Raw genomic sequence first — 21,093 nt, 5'->3', positions numbered from 1 at the left:
GTGGAGCGGCGGCGGCGGCGGAGGGGGAGGCGGAGGAGGAGGAGGAGGAGGCGGCGGCGGCGGGAACAATGCCGGGGACCGGCCGCCCGGCCGCGGCCGCGGCGTCGCCCCCCGCCCGCACCGCTACTGCAGCGCCGGCGAGGAGGAGGAGGGCGAGGAGGAGGATGAGATCCAGGAGGTGCAGATAACGGGGGACGAGGAGGAGGAGGACGGAGCCGATGGGGGGCTGCTGCTGGACGAGGAGGAGGAGGAGGAGGAAGAGGAGATGGGTCTGGAGTGGGACGGCGAGGAGGAGACGGAGCCGCTGCCGCCCGCCCCGGGCCGTACGCCGGGCGGCGGCAGCGGCGGCGGCAGCGGCGTCGGGGCGGCCCCGGGGGGCGCCGCGGCGGCCGCCCCGGGGGGCGGCGGCGGCGGTGGCCCCGGGGGGGCGGCGGAGGACGCGGAGCTGGAGGCGGCCCTGCTGCTGCAGCGGCCGGAGCGGGCGCGGCTGAGCGAGAACACGCGTCTGGCCACCCGCTACGCCGTGCGCATCTTCCGCGAGTACCTGAGCGAGAAGGCGCAGAGCCCCGACTTCGAGACGATGGACAAGGGAGCGCTCTGCCGGGTCCTGCGCTCCTTCTACGCCGAGGCGCGCTCCAAGAGCGGGCAGCTCTACTCCAAGTCCTCCCTCATCAGCATCCGCAGCTCCCTCAACCGCTACCTCAACGAGCCGCCCTACTGCCGCACCCTCGACCTCACCAAGGACCCCGAGCTCCGCGCCGCCAACCTCACCCTGGCCGCCGTCATCCGCAAGCTGGAGGAGCAAGGTGCCGGGCCGGTGGTGCAGAAGCAGGCCATCACCCGCGCCGACCTCCGCAAGCTCTACACCTGCAGTGTCTTCAGCACCCAGAGCCCCTTCGGGCTCCTCAACAAGGTCTGGTTTGAGACCTGCATGTACTTCTGCACCCGGGGCCGGGAGAACCAGCGTGAGCTAGAGGAGGACTCCTTTGGGCTGGCTGTGGATGAGGACGGACGCAAGTTTGTCTACTTCAAGGCGTTGGGGCCCTACCACAAGTCACGCTCATCCTCCTGGAGCAAGAAGCGGGCAGAGAGCAGCGATGAGGAGAACCTGCCCCGCATGTATGAGACTGGCACTGAATTCTGCCCCTACGCTAGCTTCGTCAAGTACCTCTCCAAGCGCAACCCCCTCTGCAAGGCCTTCTTCCAGCGCCCGCGGGACCACTGTAGCGAGGGTGACATCACCTGGTACGAGAACAAGGCCATCGGCAAGAACCTCCTGGGCACCCGCATGCAGATGCTCTCCAAGGCGGCCAAGCTCTCCAAGACCTACACCAACCACTGCATTGGCGCCGTCTCCATTGCCACCCTCAACAGCATCGCCGGCATCGGCACCAAGCTGGGGGGACCACAGCCGCCGCACCACCACCCCCCTCCCCACCACCACCACCACCTCCTCCACCACCCCGCTGGCGGGGGCTGCTACACCCCTGCTGCCCTCAATGGTGGACCGCGGCCCCGGCCGCCTGCCGCCAACCCCTACGTGCTGCCCAAAGACAGTGATGCCGCGCCGGTGAAGGCGGAAGCGGCCGCGGTGGCCCCAGCCAAGCGGGCACTCTACGAGGCGGTGTTTCCGGCAGGGGCCGCGGCTGGCGGCGATGCCTGTGGGCCCTCCGCATCCCCAAAAAGACTTTGCCGCCGCCCCGCTGAGCCCCTGGACGCCGCCGCGCCTGCCGTGGTGGTGGTCTCAGTGAAACACGACCCCCTGCCTCACCTCCTCCCCGAAGCCAATGGGCACAGAAGCACCACCTCACCCACAGTAGTTTCACCTGCTATTGTTTCCCCCACACAGGTAACTGGAAAAAGGAAAAAAAAGAAAGGAGAAAAGGGAAAAGAGAGGAGGAAAAAAAAAAAAAGGTGGCAACCCCGCATCCCGCCCTTCCCACGTAGCCCCCACTGCACCCCTCTCTTCTTCTCTGTCTCCCGCAAGGCCGGGCACCGATGCACACTGCCAGCCCTGGGGTGGCTCCTGGGAGGACTCTCACTGTTCAGGCCCTCAGTGAGCCGGGACGCAAGTTACCAACTTCTTTGCCTCCCAGTTCCCTTGCCCGCCCCCCTGCCACTGGTCTGGTGGCCGCTCGCTGTGTGCCTATGGGTCAGACTTGAGAGGTGCCCGGGTGCTGCCACGCTCCCCCTTGGTGGCAGCACCAATGGCTCAGCCCCGTGGGCTCCCTCTTTCCCTCCTTTTTTCATTCTTTTCCCCCTTTTTTTACTTTCTCATTTTGTGGGAGATGCGAGTTATGGAAGTCGGGCCAAAATAGTAGATAAGGGCGTCAGGTATCATTAGTGTGTGTGGTGTTCTTGATGTGCTAATGAACTATTTGAATAACCTCAAATGCAGGAAACAGCCGGGAGAATACTCAATTACACACTAGTAATGAGGGTGTAATTTTAAACTTCAGAAGTTAACAAGAGGGTTAATACGGCAATTGCATTCATCTTGTATTTGTTTATTTAAAATAGCTCTGTTCCCTGGCAGTGATCCTCTTCTCCCCCCCCCCCCCCCCGCCCCCCCCCGCTTTTTTTTTATAAGGCAAATTGGCTTTAGTTGCGTTAGTTACCATAGTGGCGAAATATACAGTTAAGAGTACAATTAAAACTGGTTTAGGTACAGCTTAACCATGGAACGAGCCCAAGTTCGTTAGGCGTGTTTTGCTGAGGTAAAGCGGTCTTGTTAAAAGCGCTGTTGAGCTGTGCCTTGATGCTGTGCCTTGTGTCCCCCCTCTGCCATGAGCCGGCCCGTGGTGTCCCCGTCCCCTCCAAAACTACTTTCCTTTCGGGTGTTTGAGCGCTGGAACTAAATGACTTCAATTACCGACTCGCCGCACCTCTGCAATTGGCTTGAAGTTTGGAAATCCTTCTAACTAAATCTATAAAGCGTGCGCGGTTACGTTGTGCCCTGTAAAATGCTGTGTTTCAGGCAAGAACTTTACTGCTGGCTGCCCTACACGATTACAAAAGCCCTCTGACATTCTTGTGTCAAGTAATAACAGGGCTGGCAGCGCTCGGCCGGGGAGCGCGGCGCTGGGCGAGCACAGGTATATATGACATGCCTGAGCTGTTCCCCAAGTGGAAATACCAGTTCTGGACAGACTGACCCTTTCAAAGAGTTTGCCAGCTAATCAACCAGCCTGAAGGCTAAACGGGGAGGGAGGGAGAGGGGGGCTTCCAGTGAATGCCTGCATAAGCATCTGTGTTCTTTAAAATACCTGTGACCTCTCCTTTCTAGCGGGGTTGGGGTTTTTTTTCCTGACCACTTCAGTGGAGTACTGTAGTTTGATCTCCTGCTGTGTGTATCTGGTGTCTCCGAATGGCTTGGAGGCTTGATTATGTGCAGATAATGTTTTAGTTCTAGCTCATTATTTCAGGTATAAGCTAATGCTCTTTGCTGTATTTAACCCTAGACTCCTCTCTCCTTTGCTTTTAATGACCTTGAAAGTAATTTTGAAACTTCAGGCTTAGTTCAGCTTTTTCTAGAGCAGCAGCAGCGCACATGAGTAAGGCTAGAGGGAACCGGGCAGAGCAGTTGTGATCCAGTGAGCAGTAATGGAGTATGTGTGCTTTTACCTGTTAAATGAGGTGTCTTGGTACCTTCAGTCATCAGGCTGGAGAGCTGCATCTCTACCCCGGCCCACAGATCTCTTCACACTTGTATAAAGCTTAGGTGAGGAGAAATCCAGCTGCTTTATACCGTTTGTCGTGGAGCTGCGCTTCCTACATGAAGCACTCGGAACTGTAATTCTCATTAGTGGCAGGCTACGGGGAGAAATATCTAAAATAGCTGATAGAGTACACAGGCATGTGCTGTTTTCTTAAGCGTATCAAGAAAGAAAATGAGCAATTGGCAAGGATACTAGACAGCGTGGTGGTTTTTTTTTTTTTCAGTAATTATATAGAAATGTTCATCTCCATTCACAATTTAATGAGCTAAACAAGCTGCCCAGCCACTTTTGTAGCTGCATCTTGCCTCTGCTACAAAACTTGTTAATGTAAGTCTTTAGGAGAAGGAAAAGTGTGTTCTTTTTTTTTCTTTTTAGTCACTGATTCTTCTTGTGTCAGTTTTAACTTATGTACTACTTCTGGGATGTGACAAAATGAAAAAATATTGTCTGTGGAATAGATTTTCTTGGAGAATGTTAATGCTAAACTCTTTCTCCCTAGCTACCTTTTATAATAGCTACGCTAATCGAGGTCCAGGGCATTTCCTGGGGAAATTAATGACTGGCCAGGGTTAATGGCCCAAGGCACTGCCTCAAGCCATCGACTCTCCCAGCCGGTCATTAATCCCCAGGAAATGCCCTGGCCCTCAATCGTTACTGCTTAATTATAAACAAAGACTTTCCAGGCCTTTTTACTGACTACATCTCATCAAGTAACTGGATGCTAAATTCCGCTGTTGACAAATATTACTGACTCCTTGAAAACACGAAGGTCATAAGTTTGTGGTTTAGTGGGCATCTTTGTAATAATTCTTCCAGGGGACAGATTCTGTTGCCCTTGTAGACTTGTGCAATACTCTGGTGAATAAATGGTGATGGGACGAGTGGGTTCCTTAGCACACATGTATGCTCTTTTTTTATAGCATTGATAGTATCAAGCAAGGTACGGAAAAGGTTAAACAAAGGCACTAAATGGGATGTCTTCAATTTGCACTGACGACAAACTTTCAAGTCTAAGAATCTGAGCAAGGATGTTAATTTTATGCTTTTCTATCATGGTTGCTCCCATCTTTTGTTTTAGCCACAAGATGTCTTTTCAACGCTGGGTTTGTAGGAGCCTCCTCCAGAGCTAGGGAAAGGTACATTAAATGTTCATCTTGATCCAACAATTGCTTTAGGTTGCAGCCTTGAGAGCAGCATTTATAGAGTGTATTTTAAGCATACAGCACTGTGCCATCATGGCACAACTTTCTTTTCAGTCCGTATTTGCTCTGAAGTGTAGCAATTTTCCTGCCACTGACAGCAGTACTTCAGTTCAAGTTGATGACAGAGGGATGTAATTTGGCTGTTGTTCATCTCATGTGTTACTGAAAGACGAACAATAGCTAAAGTTTAAGCTTTTGATGCTACAGTGTGGTGGTAGCTGTTGAGATTTAGAGATCTGGTGCACACTGAACTTGCTATAGTAGTAATACCCCAAAGTAGGTCTAAGAAAATAGATCGGCTTCTGCCATGGGTAAGGAGAGTTGCGTGTCACTTGAAAATGCTTCTGTTAAGTTGGTTCTCTAACTCAGTCATGTTTCTCTGGGCTACTAATGAAGAGTTTCATCAGCTATTAAGATATCTACCAAATACTCAGTCATTAAAACATGACCTACGTGCATTTGTCTTGGCTGTTCCAGGGAATCCTTAACCATTTTTCCTCCTGCTTTAAATCCAGAGCTGGGGTTTTGTTTTCCTTTGATCTGGCACATGTCTTTTTGTTGCCTTACGTTCTCTCTGAAGGGCTTACTTTGACCAGAACCAGAAATCTGGTTCTGACTGCATGTTTCACAGAAGAAAGCAAAACAGTAGTACATGATGAATGTAAGTAGGCAGCAGGCACTAGTGGGAACAAATCAAAGTAACTAATAAGTTAGTCTAGCTTTTTTTTTTTTAGTCTTTGGGCTTTTTTGTAGGTGGATAAGAATCTTTCTGCTTGATCTTTGGTCTGGGAATATCCTACGCTTCCATAAAAAGGCCACAAAAAAGGGCTTGTGTTCTGTACAAATGTTTGTAGTGCTCTGACTAGCATCATCGCTGGGTGCTTTCGGAGCCTTGCAGGGTAGGAGAACTCCTCAGACAGCCTCAGGGAAGGATGCTTAGGATGGTGGCGTTAGGATGCTAGGCTTCATTTCTATGCAGATAATAGATGGGGCAATATCCCTATCTTAAAGGCTTAAAGTACAGCCGCTATTAAGACTGATGACTGCTAAATACCTTGTTAGTTCCTGTGGCAGCACTTCTGTTGATCTGGTTTCAGAGGTTAGTACTGGCTGCCCTGCTGCCTAGTTAGTGCCATCCTCTTTGGCTAATGGATTATCCCAGGTTGCAAGAATATCTAGGATTTGCTTGGTGTCTTTTGAAAAAGAAACACTTTAATTAGTGTTTAATTAGTTGAAAATCTTAAAAGTGTGAGGACTGAAGGAGCCGTAAAATCTGAGAGGCTACTGTCGTATTAGTTGTTCGTGTTTGTGGTTTTTTTTTTTTTAATGGGGAAGATTTTAATCTCACTAAGTTACAGATGTGGAAAGTGATTAATTGTAGAAGGGACCCATTATACCTTATAGTCATCAAAATTGCTCTGAAATCATCAGGAGGCAGGGGCTAGGGTAGCAGGGGTGTCAAACATGGTCCCCAAAGGCAGCTTTCTTAGCAATTTCCATAGCGAAACACACGAATCCTGGCTATTGCTCTCTTCGGTGGAAGTCAGTGTTGTTTGTAACTGGATGCTTCTAAAGACTATTGAACAGAGATAGGATTTTTTTTGAAGACATAAGGATATCCCAGGCTCTGTTCCTTATAACTAACACGAGGTTTGGCAGGCATGTGAACGCTTCCCAAGGTGAGTGCAAGAAAAGCAGAATAGAGATTAGGCTGAGCGATCTCATGTACAGCTTGGGGGGCTGTATGTGCACTGAAAGGAATGAAGGGAACTAGTTTTTCCTTCCTAGACTGAAGTTGGTCCATTTTGGATCAGCTGTTAGGGAGGGAGTTATTTAAGGTGCCTCAGTAGAGTATTTCACAGAAGATCAGAGAATGCTGTTTCAATACACACATTTAGAATTGTGGTTGGGGAGATTAAAGTCCAATACTGTCTTTGTAGGTCCTCTTAGTTGCATTGGCGCAATATATTGCAGGTATTAAATATTGTAACTATTTCAGATGGTGACTTCTTCCACTATCACTTTAATTTTCAAAATATTTTTGCTTTTTAGAAATCATACTCCTTGTACTTAGTTGCGTCATGTGAGCTAGTTAGAGAACTTGCTTGGTCCAGCCTTCAGTGATGGTAAGAATGCAAGAGGTGATCCGTTTTGTATGACTCAAATGAAGATGACCTTTTTGGTACAATTAGGAGGAAAAACTGGCATCATTGAAGTGCTGCTGTATTTTGACACCTTTTTTTTAATTCTATAGAATCTGAAATGACTCCATTGGTACTCTGTGCACATCAAAGATAAAACGCACACACTTAAAGGCAGCAGAGAGCTTTTTTTTTTTTTAAACAAAAAGTCTTCTGTGATTATCCCGTGAAAGATTTCCCATTGCCCACTGCTCTCCTTCTAGAGAGCAAGAGATCAGAAACTGTTCAGTCTAATTGGTGAGTCTGTGTGACAGTGAGCTGCCTTATTTCATGTATGGTGTAGAAATAAATGAGTGCTTAAAGCCTTTGAAACACACCACTACTGCAGAAGCCATAGGCTGTAATTAAATTGAATGTGGGGTTGTATTGTCTTGTGCCCTTGGCTATAAACTTGATAACAGACCATGGTACACCCTCTATTGTGTTAGAAGCTGGAACCTAATTAGCGATGTTGTAGATTTTCAGTCACTTTCGAAGCCCTTCTGTTCATCTTTTTCCCTGTGTCCTTTCTTTGTTATTATTTTGCTTTTCTGTTTCTGAAGCAATAAATGCACCCTCTTTTTTTTTTTTTTTAGAAGGAAATCGTTAAGGGCATGTAGCCAAATATGTACGTGCGAGATAATTTTTTATCATATTTTGGATTCAAGGGACAAGTGTTGGTAACTGCATTTTATCTGATGTGGAAGAGATTTATTAGTGTTGTGATAGTAAAAAATATATAATCATGTTTCCAGGGAATGTTCTTCCAGGCATTTGAGGGGGGAGTAAGAAGGGATTGGAACTTCTCATAATACCTTGATCTAAAAGTAACATTGGAAGACGTGCAATTGAATTATGTTCTGGTTGTTTTTTGGGGATTATCCACAAGGAAAAATGGCTCTTCCGGGCTTTTAGAAATTCATGTGTTTTTGCACTCAGACAGTTCTAGTTAGTTGTTCTGAAAACCTTCAAACTTGCTAAGGACTTAATTCCTCATGAGGACAAGCGCCTTTGATGTGCTCTTAATGCCGTTTTCAGTTTGGGAAATAATCAATGTTACAGTGCGCAGATGCAGTATATACATTTCCAGTACATTCATACTCGATTGATACGCTTACCTATTGTATGCTTCTGTACACTTCTGCAGATAGGGCAGATAAGTTTAATTAAATTGAAATTGAGTGGAAATTTTTAACCCCTGTTCACTTTACCAATGTATGACAACACTTTTATTATTTTTTTTTTTCCATCGTATGGTTAGGGTATATCTGCTCCATATGACGCAGTGCTGTGCACCTCCTCAGGACTTCTGAATTGCTGCTTGTACTGGCCTGAGCGGAGCACCGTGCTGATGTGGTTTGCAGTGTTTCTGGTACTTAAACTGGGTAGTGCAGCTTGGATAACGTGTTATCATGTAGATTTTGGCAAGGGATAATCACTTCTCTTTGAACAGTGGCACCAGTAGTGTGAAACCGATGCTTGTCCTGTAATACTCTCATGGTTTTCCATTGGCAGAACAAGAAGAGTCCAGGAAGACAAAGCTGATGGGATCTGCAGGGAGGAATGGACTACAGATCCCTGGGTGAAGCTTCCCCAAGGTGGGGCAGTGGAGGAGGTTTGAGTGTAGCTATTTTGGTAGTGGGGGTAGCTGATGAGGGTAGGTAGTTTGTTTGGTAGGTGCTGTTCAGGTAGCACAGGTGGGAGCACTTGGCCTTGCAAAAGGAGAAGGGAAGAAATCTTTTTTTTTTTTTAATGGGAGGTGAGATGTGAGGATGAATTTTGGCTTTCCTTCAGTGTTGTTTTTTGGTTTTGTTTTGTGTTTGTGGTTTTTGTGTTTTGTTTTGTTTTTTTTTTTTAATCCCAAAGGTCTTGTGGAGGTGCTGGGGTGTTTTCTGAGCTGGGACTTATCTACTTATCTCTAGCACAGTGCTTCATTTGACACTCTCCTGCCTAAAGTACCCAGGAACTGGGTGTGATGATGCTCTCTTTTGGTTTAGTTTGTTGTTTGGGGTTTTTTTTTTTGATATGAGGCGTGGGAGGAAGAGGAGGGTGTGTAGTTGGGACTCTCGTGCTTGGTACCTCTAACGAAGGAGCCACAGCTCGGGCTTCCCTGCAGCTTGGCGCCTGTGTACGCTCTTACTGCTTTTGCATCTGTCTGTCAGAAATGCAATGCATAAATGAATGATTTCCCTAAAACACCACTGTATTTTAAGCTTGTCTTTTTTTAAATGCGTGTCCGTTTATGTTTAAAATTAAGGATTGCTGGAGAAATTTCAACAGCGATTTCTGAACACCCTTCAGCTTTTACTCAGGGCAGTGATATATATAGCTGCTGCGGAGTCTTCTCCGTATGTTCCTATCAGGCTTCAGTAGTGGCAGGGAGAGGAGTAAGGAGAGCGGACCATGTCTGATGCTTTGACTTTGAGCGATTAAGGTCCAGCGTGGGCATCCCGAGCGCTTACTCTGATGCGGGGTTACCAGCGGCGGAGCCTGTGCTCGCTTTGCCGGTGTGAGGTCTTGTTCTCGGGTGAGGTGTCTGCAGTGCACCCGAAGGAACGGTACTGAAGCTCTCAGGCGCAATAGGAAATCATCAGTGGTTAATTACCGAGCGTCCTCTGGCTTAAAGCTCCCCTGGAGAAGAAGCAGCGGAAGCATGTGGTGTGGCTGGCTGACGTGGGGGTGGGAACATGGGCTATGTGGGTTTTTAGCACAAAAGAGAAGGGGAAGTCCACTCGCGTTGCCCTCCTCACCCCAGTTCGGCTTGGGGTGGGTCGAGACCGTTTCCTCCTTGTGCCTGAAGTGTGGGGAAGAGGAGGAGCGAGGAAGGTGAAGTGGGCTTAAACAGCTTCCTTCCTTCCTCCCTTCTTACAAGGGCTGGCTGTTACCTGTGACACGCCTGATAAATTCCCTCCCTCGTATTGAAATCGCCCTGTTCGGAAGTACGCGAGTCATCTGAAGTGCTGTAATTAACCCATATAGTTTTGATGCCAAATTAGGAGGGCCTAACTGTGAGAGTCAGGCTGACAAGTTGGAAAGCATAAATGGGAGCACAGATGCCGTGACAGACAAACCTACAGCTGTAGTACGAGCCGTGTGTGAATGTCAGATAAAGCGGGAACCTGCTTGAATTGGTTGCCTTTTTGAGAGTTTCACAGTGTTTCTAATAACTTTATGACTAGCGGTGCTCATGTAAAGGGTGCTTGTGTGCTCTTCCTCTTCATCTCAGATATGACAGCCACACTGGCTGCAGTTGTTTATCACAGGAGTTAGCTCGAAAATTATAACAGACCACGTTTGTGGTGATCAGGAGATGATGCTCTGTGTAGGCTTTTATCAAGTTTATCGGTACTAGTTTCCATCTTGGGTTTAGAGAAAATGTTGTCTTTTTCCTGTCATCATAACGCTAGTTTCTGGAAGCTCTCCCTAGACCAGGTTCACATTTCTGCTCAATTCTTTAAAATGCTTTTTTGGCAGGGGCGGGAAACAATAAAATGCTCTAAGCATGTGGGTTTTGGCAAATAACCAGATCAGGAAGAACTGTGTAGCCTTTTAGTGTATTTCACACTTTCTCTTGTCTTTTAATTTGGCAATGCTGAAGTATGTATCTTGCTTATTATCTCTTCTTGAAAATACAGTTTCTCTGAAGAAAGAAAAAAAAAAAAACCTCTCTGAAAATGCATACTAATCAGTGACTGGCAAGCTTGGGAGCGTAAAAGTAACTGTTCTTGGAGGCAAAAGGGATAATGGCTCTGTGGAGCCACATGAGGAGAACTAAGTTTTGTAGAATGGACCAGTGTTGGTAGGAATATGATTTCTTTCCAGCACAAACGCTGTAAAAAGTGATATTCCTTGGCAGGGATGGCAATGCAAATCCCCCAGCCTTTGACTCTGGTTCTTTTTCCCAAGTACTCTTTGAAAATAAAACGGACTAACATGGTTTCAGTGTCAGACTTAAATTGCTTCAAAATCTGCTTTCTCAAGCTGCTGCCAATCCAAAGCAGTTTGTGTAGCACAGCTACGGTTTGATTTTTAACAAGCAGAAACAACTTTAATGTCCAGTCGGAACTTTGTAGTTTTGCCTTCCTTTGGGGGTATTTGACACACTTCCAAAGCAGCCTTATTTCTGGTTTTATCTTTTTAGAAGTCTTTGCAAGTTACCTTTTTTTATTTATTTTTAAATGCATTATTTTGAAATGCACCTGCATCTGCCAGCTGGTTTCAAATAAAACATTGTGAGGCTTTTTGATACCTCTTAAGTAGAGCCTGGATACAGCTGTTTCCACTGAAAGTACTTTTAAATATAAGCTGGTCCCTTCACTTCTAGGCATTGGAAAGTATCAAAAGTAAGGAACGCCAAAAAAAAAATAGCTAAGGAAAAGCCAGGTTCATTGTAACTAGCAAGTACAAATATGTCCAAATGGGTACTGAGTTTAAAATGTACAATGACTCAAATAATACTAAACACAGTATTAATTGAAATGTTAACGCGTTGGTGTATGGAGGTAGTACTACACTGCTGTGTAAATGGCAAAAGTATGCCCATGGTATGGAGGAGGAGAATTCAACACTTTTTTTTTTAAAAAAAGTTTACTATGGTAATTGATTAGGAAAGGACTCCTCCTGCCTGTGTTAAAGTTCTCCTCAATATGGTATATTCATTTCCAAACTGCTAATAAATATATTCAGGATCATGAATATAATAGTAGGCTAGATTTGCAGTACAGAATAATGATATGGTAGTAATTGTTGCGGTCACGTAAAACGTACGGCAGACACTTTCAGAATCTTATGTGTGTTGTTTGAATTGTTGAGGGATACCAAAGCATCAGGTCAAATCCCTATCTTTCCAGGAAAAGATATAATTGCTGATAAATAATTTATTGCATTTTTCAGATTTCATGAGACCCATGTCCAAATTTATGCTAAAAAAGTAAAACAACCCCCCACCACCACTTCTGTGCTTGTTAACTTAGCTGATGAATATTCTAATTTGTTACAGTGTTTCTGATTCTGTAAAGTGCTGGATTGACTCCAGTGGACACTTTTATTTTTTCTTTCTTGTTACAGGATTGTGATCTTACCAATGTTAGTTTCTGTAAAATGCTCAGGTGTGGTGATTTTCTGGCATTCCTCTATGAAGATTTCCAGTGACAGAGCCGCAATGACTACCCAGCTCCCCGAGCCTTCCCAGCAGCGGGCCCTTGCTGGGTGCGTGGGGTGGCCGAGTCCTCCGTAGCCCTGTTGTTCCTGCGGGGAATCAGTTCAGGCTGCAGCACAAACCAACGCAGCACTGCCCCTTGAGCAGCGACCGTGCAGGGATGCTGGGCACCGCTGCTGCCAGCCCGCCGCTCTGGCCTGCTTGGATCTTCATAGGCTTTCCTCCAAAAAAGTAAACTAATACTGTAAGAAAAAACTAATTATTTTTTTTTTTCCCCCTGCCCAACTCTTTATAAAACCAAAAAGCTCCAAAACAATCCCCAGTCTGAAAACCTTTTATTCTCTTCAACATTGATGGCAGTGGTCTGAAATAGCTTATACCCCCTTTATTTGAAGGGACTAGATTTTTAGGAGGAGAGAAGAGCGGAGATGAGCTTACCGACCTATCTGGAGGTCGGAAGGCAGGGGTTAAGTAACTGTGCTAGCAGTGTTTTAAAGGCAGAAGATAGGAATTTAGCGAGAAGAAAAAGATCTGGAAATAAGTTGAAGTGGAAAACAAAGAGGAGAGGGAAAGCAGACTGAGAAAACGTTACCAACTATCTTGTTGCGGCATGTCAGTTTGGAAACTAGATTAATTTCTGTATACCAGTGTGCTTTTGCTGGATTAGTTTAATTGATTCAGGGGATGGGAAATGCTGCTTCTGGTTGGAGAGGGGCTAAAATTGGAGGAAGAAATTAGGATTAAAAAAAAAAATAAATCCTTCTCTCCTAATGCTAAATAACAAATGTAGTAGGTGCACTGAAGCAAGATTTGATCAAGGAAAAGATAGACCCAGAGGGATGGCAAAGAAGAATTCTGCATTTTTTTCTTTGAAGTAGAAATGCTAGAGAAAAATGTAAAAGAACAGTGAAGGGGGGGTAAGTCTTGGTTTTCTTTAAAGTTTGTTAAAAGAAAATGAGTATGACTTAATTTAAGTACATTGTATTATTGCCTCCTATGGAAACAAAAATCTAAAGATTTTTTTTCCTTAACCTTAAAAAATGTGACATTTAAACCAGTGGTTTCCTATAGAGTTTTGTGTCGGAGGAAGTGTTGGTTCTTGGGTATGTATCCCGAAAGAAATCCACTGTCAGCACTGTGGTAAAATGGCTTGTGAGCATTGTGTTTGTTTTTATGCCTAATAGACAATAAACTAGTTTCCTCAAGCTACTTGAAATAGTCCTTGTAAACTAAAGTGTCCGGATCAATTTCTCATTCACATCTTATTAAAACTCAGTGAGGAAGTTGAGGAAACATGTTTTTGATCAAAGTGCTGTATAAACTAGTCATCTACCCCATTAATCTTAAAGCTACTTCATAAAATTCCTGAGAAGAGCCTCGGTGGGTTCCTGCTCTCAAAGACAGCTTCATCCCACCTGGACTTAAAAGAGAGAGAGAGCAGCTCTGCTGCATGATGGGAGGGCATGCAGGAGATTTACGGGGTCTAGAGGAGAGGAGACAGTTGGAGAATCTTGTTTTTCCCCTGCTTATCTGACTCTCGGTTTCCTAGTGGAATACTAGGATTGTTGCGTTATTTCCATGAGTAGCTGTCTGCATCCAAAATGACTTGTGTATGCTGGTCTATTCTGTATGTTACTGTCTGTTGGTTTGTTGGTTTTTTTTTTGTAGGGTAGTCTGCTCATGTTATATATGAGAACCTTAAATGCCTTAGCGATGTCCTTAATCAACACACATTTGTGATTTGTTTCCCTGAAGGAAACAAATGTAGGGTCAAAGCTCTGAGAAGTCAGGAATTTCTTGCTGGTTCTCGTGACCTGGTAGATGGCTGGCTGCTAGCTTTCGGCAACCCATTATTGGGAAGAAGTTAAACTGCTATCATACTGTACTCCACTTTTTCATAAATATATTTTAAACTTCTGTACAGGCTCTTTTCAGCTCTCTCTTCTGTCAAGTTTCTGCCTGTGCATCTTAACGAGCAGAAGACCTCAGATCAGTATTTACAGCGTCTACTGTTGTGCTTTATGTCATAGAATCATAGAATGGTTCGGGTTGGAAGGGAGCTTAAAGATCATGTAGTTCCAACCCCCCTGCCATGGGCAGGGACACCTCCCACTAGACCAGGCTGCTCAAAGCCTCATCCAGCCTGGTCTTGATACATGCAGCTATATCAAGGCGTGTGGTCACACGCTTGCTAAGAAACTTATTCAAGGCGAGATGTTCATCTGATCAGCAATGTCTACCTGTTGGCAATGATAGGGGGATGCTTTAAGCACTCTTGTAAAAGCAGTCCTACTGTGTTTTGGAGTGCTGGTGAATATGCTGGTTTTGTTCTGACTTGAAAATAAAAGCTATGTGGTTTACCATGGGGAGGGGGGTAGGAATCATAGAAGAAATGGCCACCACAACATAAAGCATCCATGGCGTGTGTGTCAGTGGGATGATGCTATAAGAGTCAGGAGTTGTGCTTCAAGAGATAGGAGATGGCAGTGTTGGAGATGGTGTGCCAGCTGCTTAAAGGCTGTAAGGGGGAGACTCTCAGTTTCCTAGTGGCTTCCTACATGGCTGAGGAAGCTGGGAAGAGATGTTAATCTGGTTGCACCAACAATCTAGCACAAAAGAGAGTCGGGGAACAAAGTGCTCATCTGTAGTAATGGAAAATCATTAGCTGTTCTTAAAGCAGGTTTTTTTTGACTTATGTGAAAATTAGTGGTCTCAGTCAGATACTAGTGGACAAGTGTCCTCACAGGGGAGGAGGCCACCAGCACTGACACTAATTGTCACTCCCCACTCCCGTTGGCAGCCTGAGTGCTGCAGCGGGGGAGGAGCTGCCCTTGCCCCAGAGGTGAGCTCCTGACCATCAGGACAGGCTGACGGCCGTGTGAGAAAGCTTGCTCTGCTGGTGCTGCGCTTGCTGTCTGGATGGTCTGCTGGGCTGCGTATGCGGTGTTACCTAAAAGTAGCAGACTCCTGTACCAATTTAAGTGGAAAACCAAGACTAATGGCCAAATTCGTACTCTATGTGTGTTTCACTAATCGTGAAAAATAGCAGTTGGCTTCTCCATCCTCCTGGCTTTACCATTTTCTTCATATAACTGCACTGACTTTTACTGATGGCTTCTTGTGTCTAATCATTTCTTAATGAAGCAGGCGAGTATATTTTGTTTTATCCTGCATGGGCTTCATTTTGTCACTCATTCTTGTTTCCCTCCACTCCATTTCCACTCCAGGCAAAAATTATTTCCAGCTGAGAGGGGCTGGATGCGTGTCATTCCAGAGCAATTGTAAATGACCCTACAGATTCGCTTGCAAAAAGCAGAACATACTTCCCCCGCTTTTCTCACCAAGAATGCATGCAAGAAAGGTCATATGGGGGCAGACCTGAGGGGTGCCTGTCTCCGTACCCCATCCCCAGAGCGGTGGCCAAGAGCAGATGTCTGTAGAAGAGAATAGGTATGGGCGAGTAGGTGGTGCTTCTCATGTGGGTCTTATAAAGATGTTTGCCAGGTCCCCCTCTGAGGTGTAAGGGGCATGGCAGAAGGACATTAATCACAAAAAGCAGATATTAACACAATCACGTTGAGTCTGTGGGGTGGACAGACCCCTTTGCATTTTCATCTCAAACGGTTTTGATGGGAATGTTGATTACAGACAAGGTAAACTTGTTTGTACTTTATTCATTAATAACAAACTGTAAACTGCCCTGCCTCCCCTCCCCACAGGCAAGGCACTTGAGGAGATGCCAGGCAATTAAAGTACTTAAGACAGTAATTACAGTCAAATATACAACAAAAATAAAATCACTCCACATTATTTTTTTTTATGCTTGGTTTTGTTCTCTGCATTTATTAAACCACAATTCTTGCCTCATGATTGAGCAGGAACCTGTCAATTGGCGATACCAAAGCGTGCGACAAGCTTGCTGTGGTTCAGCTGGGTATTCAGTAACCTGTTCTTTGAAGGTCTCACTATTGAATTCTTCACCGCTCTGAAACTCCTGCTTTTTAGATGCATCTTAGTCAGTATATACAGCTGGCACACCTCTGAGTCTTAGCACTGATTGATCCGTAGGGAGGTGATACCAATGGTCTCTTGAAACTCTTCCTTTCTTGTTTTTTCTTGCTAGTTTTCTTATTGTACAGGGAGTAACATCTCTCTGGTTACTGTGATACTTAGGAGAAGACTGAAATAGGCTGTCATTCAGCTCTTAATCCAATACTTGGCTTCAAATATTTAAATTTAGCTGGTGCATTTTAAACTTCAGAAATAAGCGTCCACAAACTTGACTTGTTGTGAACCTTTTTATTGAGTTAGTGTCCTGCAGTATAAACTTGTGTGTATGCCAGCTCAGCGTATTTTCAAGCGAAATTCTTAGTGACTTCCATATTCCAGATAAAGTACACTTTAAAAAGAGAGAAACTTAGCAGTAATGAGATCCAGCTGGTGTGCATAAACCTTTCACATTACATTACGTAATTAAGTTGGTAAGTAATGTATGGGGAAAAGTTCTTGTTGCTTATTCTTTTGTACTGGGGTTTTACAAGGCTATATAAATACTGTAAGTATTTAATGGGGGAAATGCAGGATTAAAAGCAAACAGCAGATGATGTATGGTACAAAAATGTCATAAACAAAGTGTGTAATATTATCCTTTCAGTATTTAATTGACTGAAACTTGACAGTGTTCTGAATGTCACCTGTGTTAAAATAGCTCTATAAGGAACAATTTCCAATTGATTGGTTTGATTAATGTTTAAAGTTAGATCATTTCGAAGTTTAGGTAGATCAAGAATTTTTGAAGGTAGATTATTTTACACTGGGTGATATCAGAGCGTGGATTCCTTCTGAGTAATGTTTTGACCATCCTTTTTATTTGGTGAAATCTACATTGCTGTGGTATTCAAAGCTCACGGACTCCTTACCATAACGTAACAACCTGTTCTCCTTTTTAACAAACAGTAATTACAGAAACATAAACTACATCTTCATTTATTTCGACGGCAGAGTATGGGAGAGGAATGTGGGAAGGCATTCTTTGTGCCACCGTCAGTTTAGTTGCCTACCTTGCAGTTGTTTCATAAACATCCTAGAAAGCTCCTGAAAATACTGAATGTGGAATGTGCCAAAAATGGTTAAAATGCAAGACTTCATTCTCTGAGGGACAAGCCCTGGCAAATCGTAGCTTGATGTTACTGCCCTCGGCCGCCCTCCTGCTTTGCTTAAGGCTTTTGCTCCCTTGCGGAGTCAGCAAAAGGAACCGTGTGCCTGCGCTTCAGCAGCTACGGCAAACCTTGGTCAAGGGATTATTATTTTTGGGGTGCCGTCGTTGTCACCAGCAATTCGAGTCGCCGTGTTTAGGCTGTGAACTGGAACACGGGAGGCATGGGCATATGGTCTGTTTTGCCAGCTCTGCCATGGGGGTGGTAGCCTTGGGGAGAGGAGGGGTTTAAAAAAAAAAAAAAAAAAGGCAGTCCTAAATTGCACAGCTGTTTGCTGCATGATGGTGAGTCTGAGCCCTCAGCTATCCTCATTTAAAATGAATGGTCAGGCAGGTATCGTAACCTATTTAAAGTTTAGGCCGTTCTTCTTGTTAAGAGCGTAATTTACAATAATTGCTGCTTTTAATAATGAACCGACCTGTGTGAGATGTCTCAGTGCCCGCTAAACAGTTAAAATGACAGCTTAATTTCAGGATGCTGTTACCAATGTAGGTAGATTGACCTCGAGTTGTTCAGGGGGGATATTGTGGGGTGATTTCCATATCAAAGGTATATTGTGCTTAGGCTCCCTTCTACAGAAGGGAAGCTGTATTTTGAACTAGAAATAAACTTTGACTTGCCTGAGAATTATTCAACGAGAGGTGAAAGGAACATTCCGAATGTAAGTGAATAACAAATATCTTTTGGTTTTGTGGGTTTGTAAGCTTCCATAAATCAGTCAGCAAGTTCCCAGTCGTGACAACCACGTCCCATGCTCTGACATTGCAGCCACCACAAAACTCTAGCGAAGGGTGCAATCAACCCGTAATAAGAGTGGCGAGTTAAATGACTAGCATTAAAAAAAAAAAACAGGGTGCTGTCTTGCAGACTTCTGACTTAACGTTTTGCAGGCTGCTGGTACACTGACAGACTCTTTACATCACCTTCCCTTTCCTCTGTGGGCCCTCACCTTGCCCCTTGCTATTTGGTTGAAGCAACAGGCAAAAATCCATTATGGGACTTTGCCGGGGGGGGGGAAATGGGCTGAAGATGTTTAATGACTCGTTCCTCAGGATTTGACATGGGTCAGTATTTTGTGATCCTTATTTTTAAGGAAACGCTCACGTTAACGAGCATTTATTGTAAAATACATAAAAGAAGTAAGTTAAAAGTCGAAGTAGTGATGATGAGCGAGTCTCTGGTTTTCCTCTCCCTGCTGAGTTGCCCACTGCTCCTAGTGAAGCCAGGGCGAGGAGTAGGGCTTCACCATGGGGCAACTGGCCCACCTCGGGGTTCCCAGCAAGGGTGAGCTCTGGACACGCAGCCCAGTGCCACCCAAATGTCCCGGATCAAAAACCGAGGCTAGGACGCGGTGCTGCTCAGCAGCCTGGCGTCGCTTGGCAGGGCTGCACTTCTCGACAGCTTCTCGCTGCCTACAGGGCTTGCGAATCACCAGTGGACCTGCCAAAGCGGTGGGAGCAGCAGTGGCAGGTGCCGATGGGGATGTCTGCAAGCACCCAACACCTTGTGTACTCCGCCCGTGTGGAGTGGCCAATTCCAGCGGCTGGGAGCGAGGTGAGAGCTGGCTTCACCCTTGGAGCAGCCAATCTAGAACTCTGCCGGACTGTAGCCAAATGCCGGCTTGAACCGACCCTGCTTGGCCTGCAATCTGGTGGGACCACGGCATGGCTGGGAATAAGAGGCACTTTGTTCTCCATCGTAGATGCACGGCGATTAAACTCTATAGTCACGAGGCTAGATTTACTGCTGTGCTCTCGCTGTTTTGCATTGCACAACAGCACAAACACCCACAGAGCGAGCGAATTTGATCCATGTTTCCTAAGGATTGTGAAATTCTCCTTCTGTATAAATTTGCTGGCTGAATTTTAATGCCCCTTTTATAAATCATGCTTTCCTCTTCTAGTAAACGTGATTTCCTTTTCTGTAGGGCTGGAAGACAAATGTTCTTAGTGTGCAGGGTAACTTTGTCAGCGTGCTATCCTAAACATGGGTTTGGCTCATCTTTCCTGCTGCACGTTTACTGAAGCTATTTAACTGAGATGCAAAAGAAAAATAGTTTCTTCAGTATTTGGGTCTAGTGTTGGCTTACAAGAAACATAAAGCAAGAAAGGTATTTGTTTTGCACTGTTCAGAGGCTTTCTAAAATCCTCCACAGTGTGCTGTGGTTCCTATTTTTGGTCCACTTCCTTGGTCTGCCGTTGCAACTAGACTTTCTCTTGCTAATCTGCTGCCTGAAATACTCTTTGTTCAGGAAAGCAAGTCTCTTTCTGTTGTAATCAGGGCTAGGAATTCAGCTGCAGGGTCACTCTTGGTGCTGTGGAGTTCACTGACCACGTTTTGCTTCTGGCAGTCCTAGCTTTGGCCCCTTTACACAGATCAATGCCAGGCTAACCCCATTTATTGCTACTACTGAATCAAAACTCTGCTTCTCCTATTTAATTTAGCTCAAAATAGATGTAATGCAAACAAGCATTGGCATGGCAAAAGAGCCAGAAGAAGGAGAGGAAATAAAAAGGCACTCGGGGTTTTTCTGAATTAAAAGATACCAAATGGTGCCAGGCTTCATATGGGAGGAATTAGTTTGCACCATATCATTAGACCCTTTATAAAAATCAATTGTCATCATTGATTCTAATTTGCATGTGAGTATTAGAGTTTATCTGGTTGTCTTCAGTTCCCTTTTTGTGTTTAAAACCATTTCTAATGTAAATGCTACTGCTTAAGCTCAGCCATGTGTTCAGATTTCTTCTGTGTTTCATAGTCACGGGGATGAATCTCCTGGTTTGCTTCATTTTGCCCCCACTAGGTGAACCTCCATCCTTATTGCTAGATGCCTTCCACCAGTTTCCACGGCTTCAGCCTCCTAGAAACTTCCATGCTTGTTTGTGGCCAAGTGAAGTTGCTGTTGTCAGGATCGTATTATTCTTGGTGAAACTACTCTGTGCTGAGCACTTTGTAAGGCTCGTCACCATGAGATGGGTTAAGACATTTTGTTAAAGCAAGCGTGTGGCAGGTAAGACTCCTGCGGCTATAAACCCTGTGACTACAATATAATGTTTTTTCTATATCTGTGGCACACCTCAATATGAGAAAACGTCGGGATCTTCAGGACCTTGCTTGAAGTTTAGATGACGGGACCTTTACGGTGTGGTTGGCACCCAGCCATCGTTCCTGGCCAGGGCTGGAGTTACGAATTCCACTTGCCACACCTCATTCCACACTGCTTGTCAAATATGTGGAGTAAGGCGCACACATACTCTCACCCGTTGTTGTCTTCTGGATTGAAGCTCTGTTTGCTGTGCAAGGCAGTGCAGGTAGAAATCGTGACATTTAGTGTTTTTGCTGAAAAACAAAAGAATCTCACCATGCATCCTTCCACTCCACCCCCTCTCCCGCCCCAGAAAAACCTCTCCCCAAACTAATCCCCTTCTTCAGGGTGGTGTTCAGCAAAAATCTAGTGCTCAGTCGAGTGTGTCTGTAATGGGATGGAAAATGGCTGCCATGAGACAAATCCATAATTTAGGAATTGTTGCTGAAGATAATTTCTGCTATCCTCTACCAAATGATCACCACAAGACCCCTAAAACCTTTCCTGCTTTGTTTCAAATGCTCTTTTCT

At 45.3% G+C, this 21,093-nt stretch overlaps 1 protein-coding gene across 6 annotated transcripts in view; it reads left to right on the top strand.

Moving 5' to 3' along the window:
* KCTD1 (potassium channel tetramerization domain containing 1) overlaps nucleotides 1-21,093 on the top strand; it is a 106,839-nt gene that overhangs the window by 34,523 nt on the left and 51,223 nt on the right. The window contains exon 1 of one of the 6 annotated variants that reach the window (XM_074576879.1): nucleotides 448-1,849. The exons of the other annotated variants lie outside the window; for them this stretch is intronic. Within the exon in view, the coding sequence (XP_074432980.1) occupies nucleotides 581-1,849 (1,269 nt within the window). The 5' untranslated portion in view covers nucleotides 448-580. Of the gene's footprint in view, nucleotides 1-447; nucleotides 1,850-21,093 lie in introns of those variants that run through there. 6 annotated transcript variants of the gene reach the window in all.

This window comes from Larus michahellis, chromosome 2, assembly GCF_964199755.1.
Source record: "Larus michahellis chromosome 2, bLarMic1.1, whole genome shotgun sequence".
Lineage (NCBI taxonomy): Eukaryota > Metazoa > Chordata > Aves > Charadriiformes > Laridae > Larus > Larus michahellis.
The sequence above is the reverse complement of the archived record's forward strand: the minus strand, read 5'-3'. Positions and strand labels throughout refer to the sequence as shown.